The 25,492-nt window shown below is 34.5% G+C and overlaps 1 protein-coding gene and 1 pseudogene across 1 annotated transcript; both read right to left on the bottom strand.

Annotated features, from left to right (window-relative positions):
- Positions 1 to 911: 911 nt before the first annotated feature.
- Positions 912 to 24,424, bottom strand: LOC148726236 (uncharacterized). Its single transcript, XM_088728175.1, has 3 exons — positions 24,357 to 24,424; positions 23,082 to 23,584; positions 912 to 1,416 (listed from the first exon to the last, which is right to left on the bottom strand). Exons 2-3 carry the CDS (start codon positions 23,421 to 23,423, stop codon positions 1,048 to 1,050), a joined length of 711 nt encoding a protein of 236 aa, XP_088584301.1. The 5' UTR covers positions 23,424 to 23,584; positions 24,357 to 24,424; the 3' UTR covers positions 912 to 1,047.
- Positions 11,370 to 12,858, bottom strand: LOC148726237 (uncharacterized; annotated as a pseudogene).
- Positions 24,425 to 25,492: the final 1,068 nt, after the last annotated feature.

The raw sequence follows: 25,492 nt of genomic DNA, 5'->3' as shown, positions 1-25,492 counted from the left end.
ATTGCATCTGAAAAAACCGGAGTGTTAACATTTTTCAGCCTCAAACATCTGCCATTTTCTCATGAGAAGCCTACTGGTAGCTGAATGTTTGTCTATTTGTGAGATGTTTGTTTTGCGCGGTGCGCAGAATATAGCTCAATTGGTTAGTGCGCCGGATTGTGTTGTGCGGGAGGTCGAGGGTTCGTGCCCCGGCCGGACCAATACTCATGGTCTTAAAAATGACTGAGGAGAATTTTCTACCTTTCTATGACAAGAAATGGATAAATATTCTAGTCTTCTCGGATAACGACGAATAAACCTAAACCCAGTCTCCTGCAGGGTTAGGGGTGGGAGACGGTAATTTCACACGCACGAGACTACTGTGTGGTCGATGTCTTTCCCTGGGGTAGGATGGGTGGTTGTTGGCTCTGAAAAGCCCTTATGGGGAGTGGCCAGTTAACCTATGTGTGTCTGTATGTATGTATGTATGTATGTGTGTATGTATGTCTGTATGTATGTATGTATGGTAGTATTTTCCTGAAAGGTCAAACTATCCTTTAGACATCAGCAGTTGGCGACAGGTTATGTTAAGTTTTCACTCATATTCCACGTAGGTGGGTGGTTCGGATGCCTCAATCAGATATTTCCTGCCTTCAAGATGAGTGATATGAATTTTGACACAAAGGCAAATAATTTCAAGGCCTTTTTTTCTCCTAAAAACGTCAGATTTGTATTTTGGATGTTATAGTTCTCAGGTTTGAAAACATGAAATTCAACTTTCGTGCAGGTGGGGTAAATTTCTGGGGGGTATTAAATCATAATCTGGTTTTTTCAAATGAGTTGATAATGTAGGTTGACTACCGCAGAGATTTTCCAAAGCCGACGTTTCAAGCGCGAGTTTTTCAGTGGACTTCTACTTCGACAACTCCATCTCACAAAGATCAACAATGGCCCAGTCCATTTACTAGTAAACTAGAACACACCGTATATACATTTTTTTGCCTCGTGTTGACGCTTTCCATAAAAGCTAGAAAAGATCTACCTAGCATCGAGATGGGGTCTATAGATTCACAAAAAACCTTTCTGGCAAATAACAAAGGGTGCAACCTGTTGGTTCTCCCGAGAAAAATTACGGATAATGTTCTTCCACTTTCCAGATGGGAGATGCCTTCCGGCAAACATGTTGGCATATTTCTCCCCATTCTGATTGCTCGGTTCTCCATTTGCCCATAAAGAAAACTGGCCTGCTACAGGAGTATCATCAATCCAGTAGAACTCATTGTCTGGTTTTCTGTAAAGTCTAATCCATACACCCAGGCCTTGTACTGATTTCTGATTCTGAATCAGGTTGAGAATGAAATTCTTCTCATCAGCAGATCTGATTATTGGAAGGTCTCCCCCGCGGCTTTGGCAAATCCTTCGGGCCTCGGTCCAATTCTGCGTTGGGGTGTCGAGAATCAGATAACATGATCGAGAATGGAGAACCCATTTTTTTCTGACAAATCTATCGTTATCAGTCAGTGGAAAATGAGATGGTTAGCTTAAAAATACTTAAGCCGATTAATTGAATATAATTTTTCGGAGTGCATGGAGGTGAAGGATGGCGAGGTAAATATTTATCATTAAACCGAAAAATAATCGCAAATGAAATTGTTGACGCGCGATTTAGTCTCTTAGAAGTTGGGAGATTAATAGTACCTTCTCATAGGCCTGTCCCAATTGCGCTCGTAAAATGCTGGAGCCTTCCCACCGAAATACTTAAAATCTTAATATTTTCAATAAACGGCAATCAAAAGCTTGCCTTTTCGTTGTTTACAATAATTACCGAGATCGGACAAGAAAAATAGAGTGAAACTTAGCTGTAAGGAGTTGCTCAAAATTATGAGAGAGATCTAAGTATTTTCTAAAGTCTAAGAATAGGCCTGCGAAACGTCAGGGGAAAGGTAATGAGTTCAAATGGTTGATAAACATTAAAAGAAATTGCATACTTTGAATTCGTTGACTTTCATGAGTTTGATATGTGCTCTTAACCTACAATTTGCTTAAGAACTGCTGAGAAAAGTAATTAGAACATAGCTATCAGAACCGCGCAATCAAATTCAATCTACGTACGTGTGCTCAAAATCCCGATAGTGCAAGCCGATAGCATCAGCAAATTGCTTCGCCAGAAATTTTTTTTTCGCGCGAGCGCCATTGTTAGCGTGGGGAAAAATAATATATTTGGCGACAATAATTGATACAAACAGAGACTCGGTCTACTTGTCCGAAAACCAAAAATGTTTCGACCTTTTCCCTTGGGCTAGAGTTCTTAAGTGAGGCAGAAAAAGAGAAAAACAACGCAAAAGGAGACTCGGCATCAGTACCGTCACGATTCGCTTCAACTAATGTTGTTGTCCGTTTTTCGCGTCAGATTTGATGCACAATTCCACCGGCTATGTTCTAACACAACTGGTTCATGCTTTCAGCTGTGCACTATCGAGTTATGGAGCACGTGGGAAGTTTGGAGAGCACTCAAGAAGCTAGAGTTGCCCTCGGCTATCGCCTCTGGCAACTCTTACGCTTCTTTCGTGCTCTCCAAACTTCCCGCGAGTAGTATAGGACTTGGGGCTCTCAGACCAAAACACCAAAAATGGTAAAAAATCAAGCTTTACCAAAGCAATTTATATCATTCTTCAACCGATTCGCAGCGATTCATTTTCGGTAGGCTCAGGACGACTTGATTTTCACCCTCTATAAAACCAAAAATAGTGAAAAATGAAGCTCTATCAAACTGTTTTGTATTACCATCAACCCTAATTATTCACAAGTTTGATAAAAAAAAACACTTAAAGAAAACTCACGTTAACAAAATATTTATCATAAAAATTAAAGTAAAACTTGTGAGTAAACTTCTTGAGTAAAGATTGCTAAAATATTTTACTCACAAAATTTATAATGAAATTTATAATGATGGAAATCATGAGAAAAAATGAAAATCGAAAAAATCAAAATACACTTAAAGAAAAATCACGTTTACAAAATATTTAGCATAAAAATTAAAGTAAAACTTGTGAGTAAACTTTTTGAGTAAAGATTGCTAAAATATTTTACTCATAAAATTTATAATGAAAACACTTCATATTTATCATCCTATGATTGGTTCTCAAACAATAGCTATTAGCTATGACGCATTTCCTTTTTCCCAGACATGTCCAGACTTGTCAGCGGGGAACCCCCTGGGGAACCAGGTATCATGCACTTTATATTTGAATGATATCTAAATGTTCAAAAATTAAGAATACAGCGAAAATCGGTATAGGAATAGTCATTCTTCAACCGATTCGCAACGATTCATTTTCGATAGGCTCAGGACGACTTGATTTTCACCCTCTATAAAACCAAAAATAGTGAAAAATGAAGCTCTATCAAACTGTTTTGTATTACCATCAACCCTGATTATTCACAAGTTCGAGAAAAAAACACTTAAAGAAAATTCACGTTCACAAAATATGAAGGAAATTATGGAAACTCTAAACAAAATAGAAAATCAAAATACACTTAAAGAAAATTCACGTTCACAAAATTTGAAGGAAACTTTGGAAATATTGAATACAGAAAATCAAAATACACTTAAAGAAAATTCACGTTCACAAAATATGAAGGAAACTTTGGAAATATTGAATACACAAAATCAAATGAAACAAAAATTATCTAACCCATATATAGACATGAATAGAAACGAATTACAGAATCTGACAAAAGATCAACTAGTTGATGTAATCATGAATTTAAGACCTGTTCCAAAATATCAACCCAAAACATTGAAGCGTAAATTTAAATTCGCTCCACAGTTCAAAAATGTGAAACAGATGGCTCAAGATTATGAAGAAAACAGTATCAAACCACCTATTCCTCTACCAAGAACAAAAAAGCCTGTTCCTCTACCAAGAACAAAAATCAATAAGACAAATAAGGCTTTGAAAGGATATACTAAATCAGATGAAATAAACATAAAAAATGATAAAGATCCATTACTTCAGATGCAAGGCACAAGATTAGCTGTTGGTAAATATCTTAAAAAGGTATTAGGCAAAATGAAAGGTTTCAAATTCACAGAGACGATGAAAATTACCTTTGAGAAACATATTGGTGATGAAGTTCAAACAAAAACGGCATATTTTAATAGCAAACCCCAAACAATAATAAATGGAACAGAAATAGTAGACTCTTTAAAATTAACAGAAGAACATATAACATTATAAATCGCACAATGGATTTCTGAAGGATCTGGTTGGCGTATTCAATCAGTTGATAATCACTACATAAATATTGTGAAATATAATCCAACCAAAGGTTCATCTTACATTGAGCTTCCATCAGAACTTAGACATCATATGAAAGGTTTGATCAATCTAAAAAATACAGATAATGAATGTTTCCGTTGGTGCCATATAAGACACTTAAATCCACAAGAGAAGTAACCTGAGAGGATCAAAAAAGTTGACAGAGCTTTTGTTGAGAAATTAGATTACACAGGAATTGAATTTCCGGTGACTATTAATCAAATCAACAAGATTGAAAAACAAAATAAAATCAACGTCAACGTATTTGGCTATGAGAATAAAGAAAAATACCCAATATACATCAGTAAGGAAACGAATAAAAATCATATGAATCTTTTATTAATAACGGAAGAAAATAAGAATTCACATTACATACTAATTAAAGATTTTAATAGGTTTATGTATAGCCAAACTAAACATAAAGCGAGAAAGCACTTCTGTATGTATTGTTTACAGTGTTTTAGTTCTGAAAGAGTTTTAACTGACCACAAAGCTAATTGTCTCCTAATCAATGGAGTTCAAGCTGTTAAGATGCCGAATAAAGACCACAACATATTAAAATTCAATAATCATCATAAGCAACTACCACTTCCATTTGTAATCTACGCTGACTTTGAAGGAATAACCGAAAAAGTCCAAGGTTGTCAACAAACTGATGTAAAATCTTTCACTGAAGCTTATCAAAAACATACTGATTGTGGATATGGCTACAAAGTTGTTTGCACTTACGATGACAAGTATACGAAACCTATTCAAATATATCGTGGCGAGAAAGCTGTTTATAAATTCATGGAACACATGCTTGAAGAGGCGAGATATTGTAAAAAGATTATCAAATCCAAATTTAACAAACCGCTTAAAATGACTAAAGAAGATGAAAAACAATTTCAAAACGCTGATACATGCCATATTTGTGAACAGAAGTATACCAATGAAGATATTAGTGTGAGAGATCATTGTCACATCACTGGAAAATTCAGGGGCTCAGCTCATCAAGACTGCAATTTGAATTTTCGGATCAGTGATAAAATACCTGTGATATTTCATAATCTGAGAGGTTACGATTCACATTTCATTATGCAAGAAATTGGGGAGATTGTTAAGAACAACAGATATATAAACAAGAAAGGAGAAGAATGTGAAATGAACATTAACGTAATTCCAAATAACATGGAAAAGTATATGGCTTTCATGCTTGGAAATAATCTCACTTTCATCGACAGTTTTCAGTTCATGAGTTCTAGTCTTGATAAACTAGTCAACAATGCCTAAAGAAGCTTTCAAATATACCTCAGAACAATTTAAGAAAACCAAATTCGAGCTCATGACTAGAAAAGGTGTTTACCCTTATGATTACATGGATAGCTTTGATAAATTCGATGAGACAGAATTACCAATAAAAGACGAATTTTACAGCATACTGAATAATGAACATATCTCAGATGATGATTACAAACATGCTCAAAATGTATGGAAAAAATTCAAGTTACAACCAATGGGTGATTATCATGATTTATACCTCAAATCTGACATATTGTTGTTGGCTGATGTGTTTGAAAACTTCAGACAAACTTGTCAACAATATTATAAACTCGACCCTTGTCACTATTTCACAAGCCCTGGACTATCTTGGGACGCTATGTTGAAAATGACTAATATAAAACTTGAATTAATGACTGATATTAATATGTTTCAGTTTATTGAAAAAGGAATGAGAGGTGGTACAAGTTATATTGCGAATCGATATGGAAAAGCAAACAACCAATACATGAACGATTACAATGAAAATGAACCATCAAAGTATATTATGTACCTTGACGCAAATAATCTGTATGGTTGGGCTATGTCACAATACCTTCCGACTGGTGGATTCAAATGGAAGAAGATTGATAAACTCAACCTTGATTCATATAAAGAAAATAGTAAAAAGGGATTGATACTAGAAGTTGATCTTGAATACCCAAAAGAGTTACATGATTTGCATAATGATTATCCATTAGCGCCAGAAAAGATTAAAGTCACGCCAGACATGTTGTCACCATACAGTAAACAAATCGCTGAGAAATTTAACATATCAACAGGTCTTGTATCAAAATTGATTCCAACATTGTCAAACAAAGAGAAATACGTTCTGCATTACCGAAATCTTCAGTTATATCTCGATCTTGGAATGAAATTAAAAACTATCCATAGAGCGCTTGAATTTAATCAGTCACCCTGGTTAAAACAATACATCGACTTTAATACACAAAAGAGAACTCAAGCTAAGAATGCTTTCGAGAAAGACTTTTTCAAATTAATGAATAATTCTGTATTTGGAAAGACGATGGAAAATCTTAGAAAGCGTGTTGATGTAAGACTCATCACTGACAAGAATAAGTTGTTGAAATTAGCATCTAGACCAACATTTGTGTCAAGTAAAATATTCAATGAGAATCTGGTTGCTGTACACAAAATCAAAGAAACATTAACTTTAAACAGACCAGCTTATATTGGTATGTGTATTCTTGATCTTTCAAAGACTTTGATGTATAATTTCCATTATGTTTACATCAAACAAAAATATGGAAATAAAGCAAAGTTATTATTTACAGACACTGATTCACTGACTTATGAAATTGAAGCGGACGATGTATACAAAGACTTCCAGAAGGATAGACATATGTTTGATAACAGTGATTATCCTGAAAACTCTCCATACTTTTACAAAAAGAACAGGAAAGTGATTGGTAAAATGAAAGATGAAGCTGCCGGAGTTCCAGTAGTTGAATTTATTGGTCTGAGATCGAAGATGTATAGTTACATTAAGAATAATAATCAAGGCAGTCGTACAGCGAAAGGTGTTAAGAAGAACGTGATTAAAAAAGACATCAAACATGAAAATTACAAAGATGTTTTATTCAATTCAAAACAAATGCATCACAAGATGAAAACCATCCGTAGTAACGAACATGAAATCTGTAGTTATGAATTAAATAAAGTATCATTAAGTTGCTTTGATGATAAACGATATATTCTCAAGGATGGTATCAATAGTTACGCATACGGGCATTACAATTTAGTATAATGATATAGTATAATGTCTGAATACGATCTTATGATGTCTGTTTTTAAACATTATGAGAATAACCCACATGTTCTCATTGTTAATACTTTCGGGGAGTTTCTAAGTCGTAATAAAAAGATGCAAAAGGTGTATCATAAAGGAATCACTGATCTTATCATCATTATTCATAATGAAAAGGTCATTTACTGTGAATTAAAGAGACCGGGTAAAAGGATTGAAATGAGACCTGAACAGGTACAATTTAGAAAGAGAGTTGAGGACAAAGATAATTACATTGTAAGTAATGATTTCAACCAAATAATTGATTTTATTGATTACCACGTTTTGAAACATAATTATCTTAAATTTCAATCCGATGTATGATTCTCCTATGGATCTCTAACAACATATGACGTCACGGCACAGCTGTGCTGTGACGTATGCAATTACTACAAGTGCAGTCTATTTCATGTGTCGAAGGCAACGCTTTATAAACACGCAACCTAGATAGCTTGTAAATCCTTGAAAGAAACCCAACTGTTGAAATCATTATTATATCCCTTCCATTTAACCAAAGCTCGTTTATTTTTATAATCTCTCTTTATTACTTTATCGATTCGAAATATTTCTTGTTTGGCTTTCAATAATTCAGGTTCATAGAAGCTTCCTTTGATTTCTTCGTTGTTCAAATCTCGCAATCGATAAGTGATTGGATTCGTGTACTGTATCTTGTCCATAATAAATATCTCTTCTGTCCAATTTGGAGTGTAGCCTTTATCGAATACTTGTCTTTTATACTTTGATATTCGAACCTTATCACCGATTTCATATTTTGGTATACGTTGTTTTGATGATGTTAAGATATTGTCATCACCATAGAGATTAAAATAAACTATTCCTTCGTTCTTTTTATTAGACGCTTCTGTTGGTGTCATTTTTATTGATTTATGTTTGGTGTTATTGTACTGACTTAGAATTTTGGGTAAAATGTCGAGATATTGAGTATTGCCTTGGATAGTAAACTGTTTCCACATCTTGTTTTTAATCGTTCTATTCCATCGTTCGGCAACAGACGATTTCTCTTCATTTTCGGTTGAATACAATTTAACACTATTTTTATCCAACAATTCTTCAACATGTTTATTATAAAATTCTTTGCCCTTGTCAGTCCATAGGAACTTTGGTTTTCTTCCTTCTTTGAATATTCTTTTAAACGCTGCAGTGATTGATTCACCCTTCTTGTCGTTCAAAGGTTCAATCCAACCGTATTTACTGAATACATCAATAACCATGAGAAGATATCGATAGCCTTTGTTCCATTTACTGAATTTCTGCATTTCAACCAAATCTGCTGTCCATATTTCATCGATGTGGTTTACAATTATACGCCGCCGAGTGAATTTACGTTTGATGGGTTTGTGTAATTCATTTGCTAATTTGACTTGCCAATTTATTTCACTCGACGGCTTTTCACGTTTTTTTGTCTCACACCAAGACCTAATTTCTGTTTTGTATTGATGACATTTCTAGCTAGCCAATGACCCCATTGACGCTCATTCCATGGTACTGCGTCTAATGCTTTAACAATTTTACGATCAGCTATATTTTTGCATTTTTTATCACCTTTACAAACACTGTAATCAACATCATGCTGCATAGCAATTGCATCAGTCTTTCCAGTGGGTTTATCATATATTTCTAATATTTCACCGGTTGTGGGATTATATTTGACTTGTTTGTTAAGATCGTTATAAGGTCCTGTGTATTTATGACCTGGAAGAGTCCAACCACTTTTTGGTTTAGGTAATTTACCGATGAGTTTATGAATATCAACAGCGCCTCCTTGGTAAAGTGGATTAGTTGGATCATGAACACCTTGTGGTGAATACATTTCCATTGGAAACCATTGCGAATAATCAATGTTTCCTCCACTTATCTTTTTACTCAGATCATTGGTGAAACTGTCAAGAGCTTGATCGAGATATTTGTTGGCTGTTTGTTTGATTTTACTCTTGGCATAATCTGATTTGATAGTTTTTGCAGCACCTTTTCGGGCAAGATAAGCACCACTGTTGGCCAATCCTTTGAAAACCATTTCACCTATTGAATGACTGTTTCCTACATCAAACAATGATCCACCCACAAACTTTGTTTTAGTTTTACCACAGTCTGAACAAATACATTTCAACATCATTCTACCATTTTTTGTTGGTTCATATCTTTCACTTCCTGGGACACATTCAGTAACTTTTTTCTCTTTTACACAATAAGACTTCATATATAAATAACTTATATTAAATTAAAATACTTTGCGATGAATCTTTCATTTTTCATAGTGTCATGTATATCAAACACTTGTAGAAGATCGAAATATGATTTACCTTTCTTCATCTCATTTAAGAAATACAAACAAAAGTACCCACAAGTTGATGTTTTAATGTTTTGAATTTGATTGTTTTGATGTAATAAAGTGATATTCTTCTTTTTAGCATGATTAACCATTTCTTGAAACGGTGGCATTCCAAATGAATCCAAGTAATTGATGACATTATCCTTAACAAAAGTTGTTACCCAATGTGATCCTGACATGTAAGATGGTTCGAGATTGTAAATGAAAAGTGCTTGTTTGTGATTGTGAGGAACCTTTTCATCTCTGCTTAGAATATTGTTGATTGGAATTTTCAGATATTTGCACCATTCAAGTAGATCAAAGTTTGTTAAAGGGATTATTGTATGGAATTTTGTATTTTTTTTTTACCTCTGCCATAAGTTCTACCATTTGGCCAATTACCAATAAATGGAGGTGGTGGGCCTAATCTAGGAGCTGATCCACCAGAAAATAAATTCTTAACAAAGTCAATAGCTAATGGAATACCAATTGAAGCAAGGATAGTCCCAATAGCTCCTCCATGTTGAGTCTCTGTTGGTATGATATAAACACCTTGTCCACTTTGTAAAGCATCGAGAATGTCCTTTTTCTGTTTTTCACTTAATAAATGTTTGTATTTAATGAGTTGATCTATTTTATTCTGTGGTATGAGAAAACCTGATCCAGAAATTGATTTAACAACTCGAGAAGCACCTTCTGAAGCCAATCCAGCCAAAGCAGAAAGACCTAATGTTTTTCCAATGGTTGGCAAAAGACTTTTTCCCATAGTGAGTATTGATGTTAAAAGGCTGCCTCCAATTTGGTTTCTAATATTTGTTTTTGATAATTTTATATCCACACCTTTTTTCATTTGTTTACTTTTTTGTAATCTGTTCATAACTGTTTTTGGAACTAAGAGTCTATCATTTCCACTTAATGAGTTTGAGGATAATCTCAATGTTATTGACTGTTTGTTATGATATGCTTTACTCAAATTCTTTTTTTGATTTGGTGATAGTTTTACATCGATTTCAAATAACTGTACCATTATAATTATATGTTATACAATTCATATTGCAGTAAATGGTTTGAACCCGGGGGTAACATGTGAAGGTGTAGTCTGATCGTCCGGGTGAGTGTAGTCCTGAGAAGGACTGTTGTCGGTGGCAGTGACTGACGTTTCGACAACCTGTGCGGAAGTCATCATCAGAGTCAAGTGAGTGATTGTTGTCAGTAGAATGTTCTTATTCCAGTTCGTGTGAAATGATCGGTTGGTTTTGCCGTGATGTTATAAACATAAACATCACAAACGACCGAAAAAGAACAACCTAGCTTTACCGACAGACCGAAACAGACCAATCACGAACGACTTACGTCACTTGAGTCTCACAGCCAATAACATCACGGCAAAACCAACCGATCATTTCACACGAACTGGAATAAGAACATTCTACTGACAACAATCACTCACTTGACTCTGATGATGACTTCCGCACAGGTTGTCGAAACGTCAGTCACTGCCACCGACAACAGTCCTTCTCAGGACTACACTCACCCGGACGATCAGACTACACCTTCACACAATTCATATTATAAAACATATTTAATTAATGGTGTCAGGTCGTTTAGCTGGGGAGTCTATTCAATTGTAGTCTTAGACAATCAACAGTTCATTTCCAACTTTGTTTATTATAACTTCTTGTTCATAAAGTACAACAGCATTAACTGTAAAAACACTATCAGCAGCTGCTTGTGCATTCAGTTTGTATCTGAAAACAAGCTGTTTCGGATCTCTTGTAACCTTTTCAGTTTGAAAAGTGAGATCGAAATAAATGACTCCAAGAAGAGAATTGAAATTGCTTAGATTGAGTTGTGTACCTGAATTATAATCGTTCTTACGCATTGCATAACTCATCAAATCATTGAATATTCTTACTTTGGATTCGCTATCGTATTCCACTTCAGGATAAAATACACCATTGCCATATTCTAAACGACAAGTTGTAAGGTAAGAACCATTTCCACGATCAGCGTTAATGTTGAAAGTGTCATATTCATATGGATTCAATTAATCATTATTGTCTTTATTTCTCTGTAAATAGACAAATACATGTTTTACATTATCGATGGATGGACTGATTTGAAAAAAGCCTGATGATCTAGTACCAGCTGATTGTTGGAACATTTCTTGATTATAAGTCCACTTATTAACTTTCATATAGTTTGATAGAAACTGTTGATAAAGACTATCTTTTGGAATCAATCGTGGAACCCATAAATAAAATCGATCAATAACCACACGACCATCATCAGCAGCAGCCAGTTTTTGGATGAGATTTGCGTCACTTAACAAAGTTAAAGTAAACTGTTATTGCATTGGTGGTAACATACGATCTTCAAGCTCTTCGAAAAATGAATAACGGTTGAGAGGAATGATTACGTTTACATCATTGTTTCCAGTTGTTAACAATCGTCGAGCTTCAAATCCACCGTTTTGATTTGCATTAGCAATTCTGTAATCTGTATCAAGGTACCACAGACTGTTTTTGGCAACGCTTCTTGAGAAATCATCACTGTATTCAATCAAATTTTTCAAGTTGACTACTTTATGAAGATTATCCGTATCGTAAACCATTTTACCTCCACTTTTAATAGTCATATGTTGAATAAGTGAATGAGCACCGTTGATTACTGACACTCGATCTGCTCCGAAAGCAGCACCATCAGCTAGCTTTTGAACTCGAAACTGGACCTCAAAGTAAGCATTATACCAATCGAAAAAACTACTTCGATCGTTGACGGTGAATTTGTAATCAGCTTTAGATTGGGTATTATTATTAGCTGGGCTGCTAATAACATTATCGAGTTGTATTCGAGTTAATTCGTTTCGTTGTAAATATTCACTTGTTCTAAACATTATATTTATATGTTAGATTATTTTATTTTTTACGTCTTATTCCATCACCACTTATCAGTCGATTTAGAATCATGTCTGTTGATTCTTCTTGTTTTGGTTTTGGTTTTGTAACAGAACTCTCTTGTTTTGGTTTTGGTTTTGTAACAGAACTCTCTTGTTTTGGTTCTGATGGTTTTGTGTTTCGTATTGAATGTAATTTTTTCATTATATAATCACCAGATTTTTGAGAAACAGCTTTTCCAAGACGTTCTCCAGCATGTGAAACACCTGCATCAAGAGTTTTTTTAGCAAATGGTTTAACAACTGATTTGAATATGGCTTTTATTGGTTTAAATAAATTATCAATAATGATACCAGAACCCTTGTGTTTATAGACAAAACGACCCAATTTTGGATGATAAATTTTTTTGTACTCAATCAATCTCATTATATTAATTAGTTATATTAATTGAGTGGTTTTAACAATAGTGAAAAAGCTGTGTCTTGTCCATTCAAATCAATAATTCTTCGTTTTCCATCAGTGATATAAATACGAATGGTTGATATTCTGCTTTTGTTTACTGGACTAAAAGTGACTCTCTGTGGTTCAAGAGTGAAACTATATGATGGTTGGATTACACTTGTACTGAAGCTGTAAATTATGTCTGTTTCTTGGCCATCAACCATGCTTTCATTAATGAGATCACAATGAATGTTTAGAAGATCAGTATCTTGTGATAAATTGGGAACTTTTGCACCAACATGCCGGTTCCTGATGTAAGTAATGCTTTATTGAATCCAATAAGTTCATTAAAGTTACTCTCTCGAAGATCAAGTTGATAATTATTAGCCAGTGTTATTTCAACTCTAAAAATTGTTTTATCAAATTCTAATGTTATGGGATAGGTGTTATTGTCTTTTGTTAGAGATTTAATGTAATTGTCGAAATCTTCATAACTCCATACACCGGCTGGTAGTTCGATTTCAGTGAAAGATGTACCGTTATCTTTACTATATTTAAGCTTCTGGTTATTGAGTGAACTGTTGACATCGAACCATGTGAAACTCATGTTTATAATTCTGTTAAGACCAATAACATACTGACGATTTTTGTCAAGAGTTATAGGTTGAACAAAACGAGTTGTAAAATCTGATGGTTTGTTTTTTCCAGATTTATTGTTATAACTTGTCAAAACAATTTCTCTCTCCATGATATGATATGGTTACATTATATTTTGAAATAATTATTAAACATTTTTGTGTATTGTTTCTTGTTTATGACTGATGTCTTCAAGAGAGTATCAAGAATGGCTTGACCTGTGTTTCTCATTTTAATACTATTATTGCCGGCTATCATTTCACCAATGATGAGTTCGAGTTGTTTCACAAGCTGTTTGGGATTATTGTAAAAATGAACACCTGAACCTTGAATAGTCTTTAACTTTTTCTTATTATCTGAGATATATTTGTTTAACACAGAGCGTCTTATATCAATTTTTCTATTTTCTAATTGCTTTTCTGCATCATTTATTTCACCTTTATTATATCTTTTGGTAACATCACTTTTATATCCTTTTAATTGATTCCTTCGAGATTCAGCGTATTTAATGATTCGGGTTAATTTTGTTCTTTTACCTCTTTCACTAGGTATTTCTGATAAACTTTTATCAAGATCATCATAATTAATTACATTGAGATCATCTAAAATCATGTTTGCGGCATCTGAATCTTGTAGGCCATAATCAATGTCTTCTTCATAGTCATACTCTGGTGGTTCTTCAAATGAATCCAACATTTCACCGAATGATTGATCACCATCATAAGGCTTAACTTTTCGCACCACTGCTGGTGGTTCCTTATAAGCATAAGGTGGTGGTGATATTGGAATTTGTTTTTCATCATATGGTTCATATCCACGATCATCATCTAAAAGACCCTCTACATCCATATCTTCAAACGGATCCACTTCCGGGTAATAATCAATGTGTGGAGTTTTACCTTTTTTCTTTGATTTTTTTCTAATTGGAGGTGTATTCAAATTACTTTCAATAACTTCATCTAATTTACCAGTCACTGGTTCAAACATTTGTTTAAATAATGTCTGGTTTGTTTGTTGGTTGATGTTAGTTTTCTTAATAGCATCATGAACTCTATTGATTTGGTTTCCAAGATTAGTTTTACTTTTCGCTAACTTTTGCCATTTTTTAAGACTCATATATAATATAAGTATATATTATAATGAGAATACCTAATTACAATGTTGAAGATAACAATAATGTTAACTTCAAGCAGGCACATAAATTAATGCCAGATAGATGTTTTCGAATGCTTATTTGTGGTCCAAGTGGTTCTGGTAAAACTAATTTGCTTCTTGATATGATCTATAGACTTTTGTGTTTCGATAAGATATATCTTTATGCTAAAAACCTTGAACAAACAAAATATCAACATATGATGCAAACATTTGAGCCTATTTCAGAAGAGGTGGGTTACCCAATTCTTGAAGTAAGCAATGATGAAATTATTCCTGTCACTGAAATGGATAATGAATCACAGAAAATTGTTATATTTGATGACTTTGTGTGTGAAAAGAAACAAAATCCACTGATTGAATATTTCATCAGAGGAAGACATAAGAACTGTTCAGTTATTTACTTAAGTCAGAGTTTCTATAAGACACCAAAGGATATAAGACTGAACTGCAGTCATTTTTGTATTTATGATTTTCCAAGCAAAAATGAAAGAAATATGATATGTAGAGAAACTGGAATTCCAAAAGATAGTTATCAAAAAGCAACACAAGAGCCTTATTCATTCGTATATCTTGATAAGATGAAAACATTTACTTCAAAGAACTTTGATGAAAAAGTATAATGTAATTAATATATATAATGAGTTATTCAAATGGATTATTAAATTATAAATCATCTGGTAGTGGTACTTCAAGACGTCAACGAGGATTACCAGGTGTAGGGTTTAAATTGACTTCTTCTGGTGATTATGACATGGAAAACAAACAACTTAAGAACTTGAAAAATCCAACCGATAATCAAGATGCTTGTACAAAAGCTTATACCGACGATCATCTTCATACTGATGGAACACGACCCATGTCAGGTAATCTTGATATGCAAAACAACAAGATTATTAATGTGGCTGATCCAACAAATAACAAAGATGTAGTCAATTTACAAAAACTCAATTCTGTTGTTGTAAATAAAGCTAATAAAACTGATGTATTACTTTTAGATGGTTCTCAAGCAATGACTGGTAACCTTAACGTTGGAAATAAAAAAGTAATTAATTCAGCAGCACCAACAGCTAGAACTGATCTATGTAATAAATTGTACGTTGACACTGAATTAGCCAAGAAACATGATATTGGAAGTGTTGATTTAAGTAATTATCTTGATAAAACCAAAGGTGGTAATATTGAAAAAGCTTTAAATTTCACAAATGTTAGTGGTACTGACAGGCAAATAAATGGTCTAAGCAATACACCATCTCAAACTTCATCAGCTGTGAATCAATATTATGTCACATCGGAACTTAATAAAAAGTTAGACACTACAACATTCAACAATGAGATAGTGAAAAAACCTGACTCGTCTACTGTCATGCTATTAAATGGTTCTCAAACAATGACTGGTAACCTTAATGTTGGAAATAACCGAGTAATTAACTCAGCAGCACCCACAACTGGAACTGATTTATGTAATAAAACGTATGTTGACACTGAATTAGCTAAGAAACATGATATTGGAAGTGTTGATTTAAGTAATTATCTTGATAAAACCAAAGGTGGTAATATTGAAAAAGCTTTAAATTTCACAAATGTTAGTGGTACTGACAGGCAAATAAATGGTCTAAGCAATACACCATCTCAAACTTCATCAGCTGTGAATCAATATTATGTCACATCTGAACTTAATAAAAAGTTAGACACTACAACACTCAACAATGAGATAGTGAAAAAATCTGATTCGTCTACTGTCATGCTATTAAATGGTTCTCAAGCAATGACTGGTAACCTTAACGTTGGAAATAAACGAGTAATTAATTCAGCAGCACCAACAGCTGGAACTGATTTATGTAATAAAACGTATGTTGACACTGAATTAGCTAAGAAACATGATATTGGAAGTGTTGATTTAAGTAATTATCTTGATAAAACCAAAGGTGGTAATATTGAAAAGGCTCTAAATTTCACAAGTGTTAGTGGTTTCGACAGACAAATAACAGGCATTTCAGATCAGCCAGCTAATGGAACCAGTGTTATTAATTTAAATAAGTTCAACACTGAACTCAATAAAAAGGCTGATGTGAGTGTTGTGACGAATGGGTTGAGTGCAAAGCTTGATACAACAACATTTAACACAAATATAATAAAAAAGCCAGATTCAAATGCTGTTATGTTAAGAAATGGTTCTCAATCTATGACTGGTAATCTCAACCTTGGAAACAATAAAGCAATTAATTCAGCATCACCAACAACTGGAAGTGATCTTTGTAATAAAACATATGTAGACACATCTGTGAACGACCAATTATCTCATAGTATTAGTAACAATTTAAATAATGATCTGGATTATATCATGAATGGTGTTATAGGCAACGAATTTAGTGATGAAGACGATATCACTGGGAAATTAATGATTAACAAAGACTTTCATCACTTCAATAAAAAGGTAAAACCATTTGAACTAAAACTCGATTCATCGAAAGGTTATTATTCAAGCAGATTTGGAGTCAATATGTACAGTGCAGCAAAATCGGAATACACAGTTGTTTGTGAAATATGGTGTGAATCAGTAAAATTGAATATAATTCAGTAACTCTGGCTGCTGCAAGTTCTGTTGAGACAATTACAAGACAACGATCAAATCGATTTTCAAATCATATTAAAAGCCTTGTTCATATGACTAAATGGAGCAATACAACACCAAATTATTTGATGTGGGATATTGTAGTTAAATTTAAACAAGGCCAGGCTTATGACCAAAAATTAGATATATGGGTTGTAATCTATGGTTCGAAGGGATATCATAACGACATACCAGTTGAAGTTTATGATAGGTGGTATGTGTTGTTCGATAGCAAACTGTACATTTATCCAGAAGCAGTTTTGAATAAAGAACCAACAACGGCTAGGAACCCAGCGACTAAGAAATATGTTGACAATGTTCAAACATCTTTGCAAACAAACATTGACACTAAAGCAAGTAAAACAGCATTAACAAATGCAACAAAAAAAAATTGGTATAGAGGCAAACTATCACATGATAATAATTCGAGAGTATATTTTTATGTGAATGGAACATCAGATCATAGCACCAACGTGTCTCAAAGCAGTAATGCTGATTTCACAGTGAATTCAAGCGATACCTCAAAACTAATTGTCAATAATGCTGGTTTGTATCTTGTCACATTCATCGATGGTGTGAAAAGTGCACATTTGTCACATCTCAAGTTCATTCTAGATAAACCATTCATGACTACTAGCGGTGATATTAATATTCAACACCAAAACACTAAAGGTTCTTGGGTGACAATGGCCAACACAGTAATGTTATATTTCCAAGCAAATACATCACTAAAAATACAGGCTGATAATAGTAATACACTTTTCGATGGAACAAACAACAGTTACATCATGTTAGCAAAACAAGATTAATATATCTAATATTTATATGACTGTGAAGAAAAAGGAAATATTCAATTGGAATCACATATCAAGCAAACTGACTGAAGACCAAATTGTAGAGTTAAAAACTTATTATAAGGTTTACCATCGTAAATGTTGGGCTTATAAAAAGTTAATGAAAAGATTCAAGAAAATCAAACTAATTGGTAACTCTCTATCTGTCATATTTGCAACAGGAAGTATTGCTTCTGCTGTAGCGACAGGAGGTATTTCAATAGTTGCAATATCAACAATCTCTGTTCTTATCCAAGGATTTATGGCTCATAAAAACCTAGATTTAAATATTCAGAATTGCACCTATGCTTACCAAAGTTATCAACATTTGTTAATAAGTATCAAAAATACATTGAGAAGTGGTGAATTTGACATCGATTCATTACGACAAATGATGAGCTACATCGATGGTGTAGTTACTGATCTAGCCCCTGATGCAGATAAATTATTATTGAGTTATGATTCGAAATTTGTTGATTGAGGATTGAAACGATTTCGTCTCCGATGAGATTTAATATTTGAGCCCAATACTGTTCACATTGTTTAATAGTCTTTTTTGATTTTAAAGTTTTTATTTCATTTGATGTTAAATTCATCATATGAATTAGTTTACCAATGATAAACTTTAATGATATCATTCTTTTTCTTGAACTGTTTATTTGTGATTGAACTTGTTCAATGAGATCAAATACTTTTATAATTTTGTCTATGTGGTTTTTATTTATTTGAATGCGGGTTTTATCACAAATATCATAAATGATATTTTTTACACAGTATTTTCTGTTATAGACTGATTTTCTGCTAAATTTGAACCAATTTTTATAGAAATCAATGAATTTGGTAGGATCTTTGAAATATTGGCTATGAACTTGTCCACAATTAATACAAACGAAGAAACCATTATCTAAACGAATACTTTGATTCACACAACATTTTTCTTCAATGGGCTTATTATTTTTCCGGATAACTTTATCACAGAAAGGACAGCAATATGTTCCCGCTTTTATTAAAGCATGATGAATTTCTTTATTACATTCCATATTTTGTTAATGTGAGTTTTCTTTAAGTGTTTTTTTATCAAACTTGTGAATAATTAGGGTTGATGGTAATACAAAACCGTTTGATAGAGCTTCATTTTTCACTATTTTTGGTTTTATAGAGGGTGAAAATCAAGTCGTCCTGAGCCTACCGAAAATGAATCGCTGCGAATCGGTTGAAGAATGACTATTCCTATACCGATTTTCGCTGTATTCTTCATTTTTGAACATTTAGATATCATTCAAATATAAAGTGCATGATACCTGGTTCCCCAGGGGGTTCCCCGCTGACAAGTCTGGACATGTCTGGGAAAAAGGAAATGCGTCATAGCTAATAGCTATTGTTTGAGAACCAATCATAGGATGATAAATATGAAGTGTTTTCATTATAAATTTTGTGAGTAAAATATTTTAGCAATCTTTACTCAAAAAGTTTACTCACAAGTTTTACTTTAATTTTTATGCTAAATATTTTGTAAACGTGATTTTTCTTTAAGTGTATTTTGATTTTTTCGATTTTCATTTTTTCTCATGATTTCCATCATTATAAATTTCATTATAAATTTTGTGAGTAAAATATTTTAGCAATCTTTACTCAAGAAGTTTACTCACAAGTTTTACTTTAATTTTTATGATAAATATTTTGTTAACGTGAGTTTTCTTTAAGTGTTTTTTTTATCAAACTTGTGAATAATTAGGGTTGATGGTAATACAAAACAGTTTGATAGAGCTTCATTTTTCACTATTTTTGGTTTTATAGAGGGTGAAAATCAAGTCGTCCTGAGCCTACCGAAAATGAATCGCTGCGAATCGGTTGAAGAATGATATAAATTGCTTTGGTAAAGCTTGATTTTTTACCATTTTTGGTGTTTTGGTCTGAGAGCCCCAAGTCCTATACTACTCCCGCGTGCTCCATAACTCGATAGTGCACGCTAAAGCATGAACCAATTGTTAAATATTACTCGATCGACGCTGCCAGAGCCATATGCAATTACTCCAAACGCCAAAAGTTGATCAAAAGTTATCGAGCACGATCGGGGCAGGCTCATTTGCTTATCACTTCCGAATTAGCGTATCAGCACGCGCAAAAAGCACTTTTCACCTGCGTTGTATATACTAAAAACACTTAGATCAGTACATATTTACAAATGATTGGATCATAAAATTATCATGTGCTATCAAAACATTCAGGGACTGGTCTTTATCACGGGGGAAGGGGGGAGCATCGAAGGAAATTAAGAGTGTCAGAAAGTTCTATAATTCTCTTATGACCCCACTCACTGGCGGTTCATTGACAGTCCATTTTCCATAGTCCCCCCCTCCCTAATAGTTATACTCTGTTGGCGGCAACTTTTCCCTCCTCTGCCCCCCCTGTAATCCATGTGTCTCCCCCGATCCTCCACCCCATCCTTCAGGCTACAAATAATGACAGGTCTCTTAAAACATGCAAAGTATAAATCTTACTTTTAAAAGCAATGTGAAAGTCGTTTCTTCCTGATCAGCGAAGTTACTACTTCTTTCGCTCACAACAGAGATGTCGTGCTTGTTCAGTTCACAATTTCCTTCTATGATCTTCTTCTTGGAGGACAACAACTTAAAGTTCGTGGAACTACACCAGATGTTTCTCAGACATTCTTGACCGCACGATAACAAACTGGGTGAGTCAAACCGTTAGAAAACGTATCCTATCAGCCTCTTATTTTTAAAGGTTTCGAAATAGGAAAAATGTGAAATTCTGGAGTAGTCTTCGGCGGAAAGACGTGCTGCAGTTTCCATCAGTATCAACCACACAACTGTTTTCTGCGCGGTCATGACTGTTGGTGAGACGAAGCAATCTATTGAAGGCATATTAAGCTGGGATTACATATCCCGCCTATCTTTCATTTGAACTAATTATTGGTCTGAATGAAGTTTCCCTAACAGGCTGTCTTCAGGTCTTTTGTTCGTTGATGTCAGGTCAGCCTTTCTAAACAATTATTTTGCCAGTGGGAGTTTAGAAGGAAATGAAATAAATGCTTAGAAGAGTTACGTGTAGCTAGACAAACAGACAATTCATGCGAAATCCAATTAAAAAAATTAAATTAAAAAATTTTATAACCCACCGCTCTTATAAAGTTCAGAAAAGGTTGAAATAAACAACAACAGGTGAACCCGTTAAAAAAAAAAAAAAAAACAAACGTAACCAAGGAAGTAGGGTAATTCATATGATAATATCCGTAATACAATTGTCATAACTTAATTAAAAAGTAAACAAATAGACACATTTTGCAAGGAACTTTGATAGATCGTTGAGATTGAGTCTACAGATGGTTCGATTTACAACGAGTAGTTCAATGTGAAAGTGGGTGCTGGCGTCAGAGCTGGAAGGAAATACTGACAATACGATCTCAATAAATAGTATAGTAAGGGTTGGTGTAGCTTTTTAAAAAAGAATTATGGTTTTTTTCCAACTAGTTTAGTTTTAAAGGGTTTTTTCGAAACAACAACAGGGCCCCCAATTTTTTTTCTTGAGTTAAGGAAAGAACGTGTACTCCGAATGGAAGCATTTTTGCATATCACGTCACTGCTGCTGTATGCACTGAGAAAAAAAGGATCTCCATGAAGTATGATATCGGCAAAAATTGCTCACATAATAGGGCAGCAATTAGGGTAATCCATATGACAATGTCTGTAATACAATTGTCATAACTTAATTAAAAAACAAACAAACAGACACATTTTGGAAGGAACTTTTATAGATCGTTGAGATGGAGTCTAGATGGTTCGATTTGCAACTAGTAGTTCAATGTGAAAGTGGGTGCTGGCGTCAGAGCTGGAAGGAAATACTGATAATACGATTTGAAATAAACAGAATAATAAGGGTTGGTGTGGCTTTTTAAAAGAGAACTACGATTTTTTCCGACTAGTTTAGCTTTCAAGGGCTTTTGCGAAACAACAACAGGCTCCCGCAAAACTTTTTTCTTGAGTTAAGGAAAGAACGTTTATTCCAAATGGAAGCACTGATTTTTTTGTCCATCACGTCACTGCTGCTGAATGCACTAAGAAAAAAAAGGATCTCCAAGAAGTATGATATCGGCAAAAATTTCTTATATAATAGGGCAGCCAAACACATAAACGTCTTTTGTCTTCCTTTAAGGGAAAGGTAATGAGTTAAAAATGTTGATAAACATTAAAAGAAATTGTATACTTTGAAGTGGTTGACTTTCATGAGTTTGATATGTGCTCTTAAACTACAATTTGCTTAAGAACTGCTGAGAAAAGCAAATATTACTCGATGGACGCTGCCAGAGCCATATGCAATTACTCAAAACGTAAAAAGTTGATCAAAAGTTATCCAGCACGATCGGGGCAGGCCCATTTGCTTATCACTTCCGAATTAGCGTAGTAGCGCGCGCAAAAAGCACTTTTCACCTGCGTTGTGTATACTAAAAACACTTAGATCAGTACATATTTACAAATGATTGGATCATAACAATGCATTCAGGGACTGGTCTTTATCACGGGGGAAGGGGAGGAGCATCGAAGCAACTTAAAAGAGTGTCAGAAGGTTCTATAATTCTCTTATGACCCCACTCACTAGTAGTTCATTGGCAGTCAATTTTCCATAGTCCCCTTCCTCTTAATGCTCTGTTGGCGGCAACTTTTCCCTCCTCCTTCCCCCCCCAGTCTTCCACCCCATCCCTCAGGCTACAAATAATGACAGGTCTCTTAGAACATGCGCAGTATAAATCTTACCTTTAAAATCAATGTGAAAGTCGCTTCTTTCTGATCAGGAAAGTTACTTCTTTCGTTCACAACAGAAATGTCGTGCTTGTTCAGTTCACAAGTTCCTTCGATGCCTTTCTCCTTGGAGGACAACTTGAAGTTGGTGGAACTGCACCAGATGTTTCTCAGACATTCTTGACCGCACGATAATAAACTGGGTGAGTCAAACCGTTTGAAAACGTATCCTGTCAGTCTCTTATTCTTAAAGGTTTTGAAATAAGTAAAATGAGAATTTCTGGAGTAGCCATTGGCGAAAAGACGTGCTGTAGTTCCCATCAGTATCAACAACACAGCTGTTTTCTGCGCAGCCATGACTGTTGGTTAGATGAAGCAATCTATTGAAGGCATATTATGCTAGGATGCCTGTCTTTCATTTCAACTAATTGTTGGGCCGGAATGAAGTTTCCCTGACAGGCTGTCTTCAGGTCTTTGTTCGTTGATGTCAGGTCAACCTTTCTAATCAAATATCTTGCCTGGGGAAATTTAGCAGGAAATGAAATGAATGGTTAGAAGAGTTTCACGTAGCTAGACAAACAGTTAATTCATGCGAAATCGAAGTAAAAAAAATTAAATTATATATATTTTACTCCAGACCACACGTTATAAAGTTTAGAAAAGGTTAAAATAAACAACAACAGGTGAACCCGTTAAAAAAAAAATTCAGACGCAACTAAGGAAGTAGGGTAATCCGTATGATAATGTCTGTAATACAATTGTCATAACTTAATTAAAAAACAAACAAATAGACACATTTTGGAAGGAACTTTGATAGATCGTTGAGATTAAGTCTACAGATGGTGCGATTTACAACGAGTAGTTCAATGTGAAAGTGGGTGCTGGCGTCAGAGCTGGAAGGAAATACTGATAATACGATTTGAAATAAACAGAATAATAAGGGTTGGTGTGGCTTTTTTAAAGAAAATTACGATTTTTTCCGACTAGTTTAGTTTTAAAGGGCTTTTGCGAAACAACAACAGGCTCCCGCAAAACTTTTTTTTTGAGTAAAGGAAAGAACGTTTATTCCGAATAGAAGCATTGATTTTTTTGTCCATCACGTCACTGCTGCTGAATGCACTAAGAAAAAAAGGATCTCCATGAAGTATGATATCGGCAAAAATTTCTTACATAATAGGGCAGCCAAACACATAATAATCTCTTGTCTTCCTTTAGAGTCATCACTAAACCGTCCATGACCTTGATGAGTACTTCCACAAGCTATTAAAGACATCTATATTAAAAACTCACCTCGTTTATCGTGTCCTTGATTTCTAGCAGAGCGGGACGGCTGTACACAGCTATTGCTCGAAATCGAACGATATATCCACGTGCATTTAACGTGATGTCATCACAAGCATCCCGGATATAAAAAACACAATCGACTGCGCATGTCTCCAATCTTACACCCGACAAATTTCGGGTTTTTCTCGCGTGAAGAAAAGGCTGCTGCCTCGCTAGGGCTCGCCAGCAATATGCCTATCTGGCTGTTACTGTGACAAAATATTATTAATGATTGACAATGATCGCAAACAATTTAAACTACACTTTTAATCGTTTCATATATAAGGCTCATTAGGTCTCAGCTCAGTTCAGTTCTTACACGTGTTTGCTACACGTTTTGAGGAGTTACACAGAATGATCAATGACGTTAGCAGGAACCCGGCGACAGAAGTAAACCTCAGTTAGTTTAGTTTGTATTGTCGGTTCATTATGCACTTTTTAACGTCGCTGTTGGAGATACAAGTATTACAAACACAACTATCATTGTCGGTTGATTTCGACCGGTTCTGTCCGGATCATCAGGTAGTGAAGGAGTCAGCGGTCATTGTATTGCATTCGGATGCAACAACTGGAGCGGTAAACCACATTGCAAGCATCTTTGGTGGCATTCACTGCCACTGAACGTAGTTAGCAGAGGTAGTCCCCTCTACTAACTATGCACTGAACAACAAGAAACTTCTGGCGACTTGGCTAGTCAAGGTCAAACAGGAAAACACGCCCTTCAGTAAAAATTCCTTTTTACGCAGTGAACATTTTGAAAAGGAATGCTTTTCCAAGTCATATGCTGGCCGGAAAGTCATCATCAATCGAACGTCTTTCCTTCGGAGCCTTCCAGCATATGACTTGGAAAAGCATTAGTTTTCAAAATGTTCACTGTATAAAAGGAATTTTTACTTACTGGCGTGTTTTCCCGTTTGATCTTGACTCTGCCAAGTCGCCAGAAGTTTCAGTTGCAGCGAATGCCACGAAAGATGCTTGCAATGTGGTTTATCGCTCCGGTTGTTGCATCCGAATGCAATACAATTTGTAACCATTGCTATCTTTGCCTTTTGAATGCCTCAGGTTGTCGATAAAAGTAAAAAAATAGAGGAAAAAGCGAGTTT

This window comes from Stylophora pistillata, chromosome 7, assembly GCF_964205215.1.
Source record: "Stylophora pistillata chromosome 7, jaStyPist1.2, whole genome shotgun sequence".
In the NCBI taxonomy this organism is placed as follows: Eukaryota; Metazoa; Cnidaria; class Anthozoa; order Scleractinia; family Pocilloporidae; genus Stylophora; species Stylophora pistillata.
The sequence above is the reverse complement of the archived record's forward strand: the minus strand, read 5'-3'. Positions and strand labels throughout refer to the sequence as shown.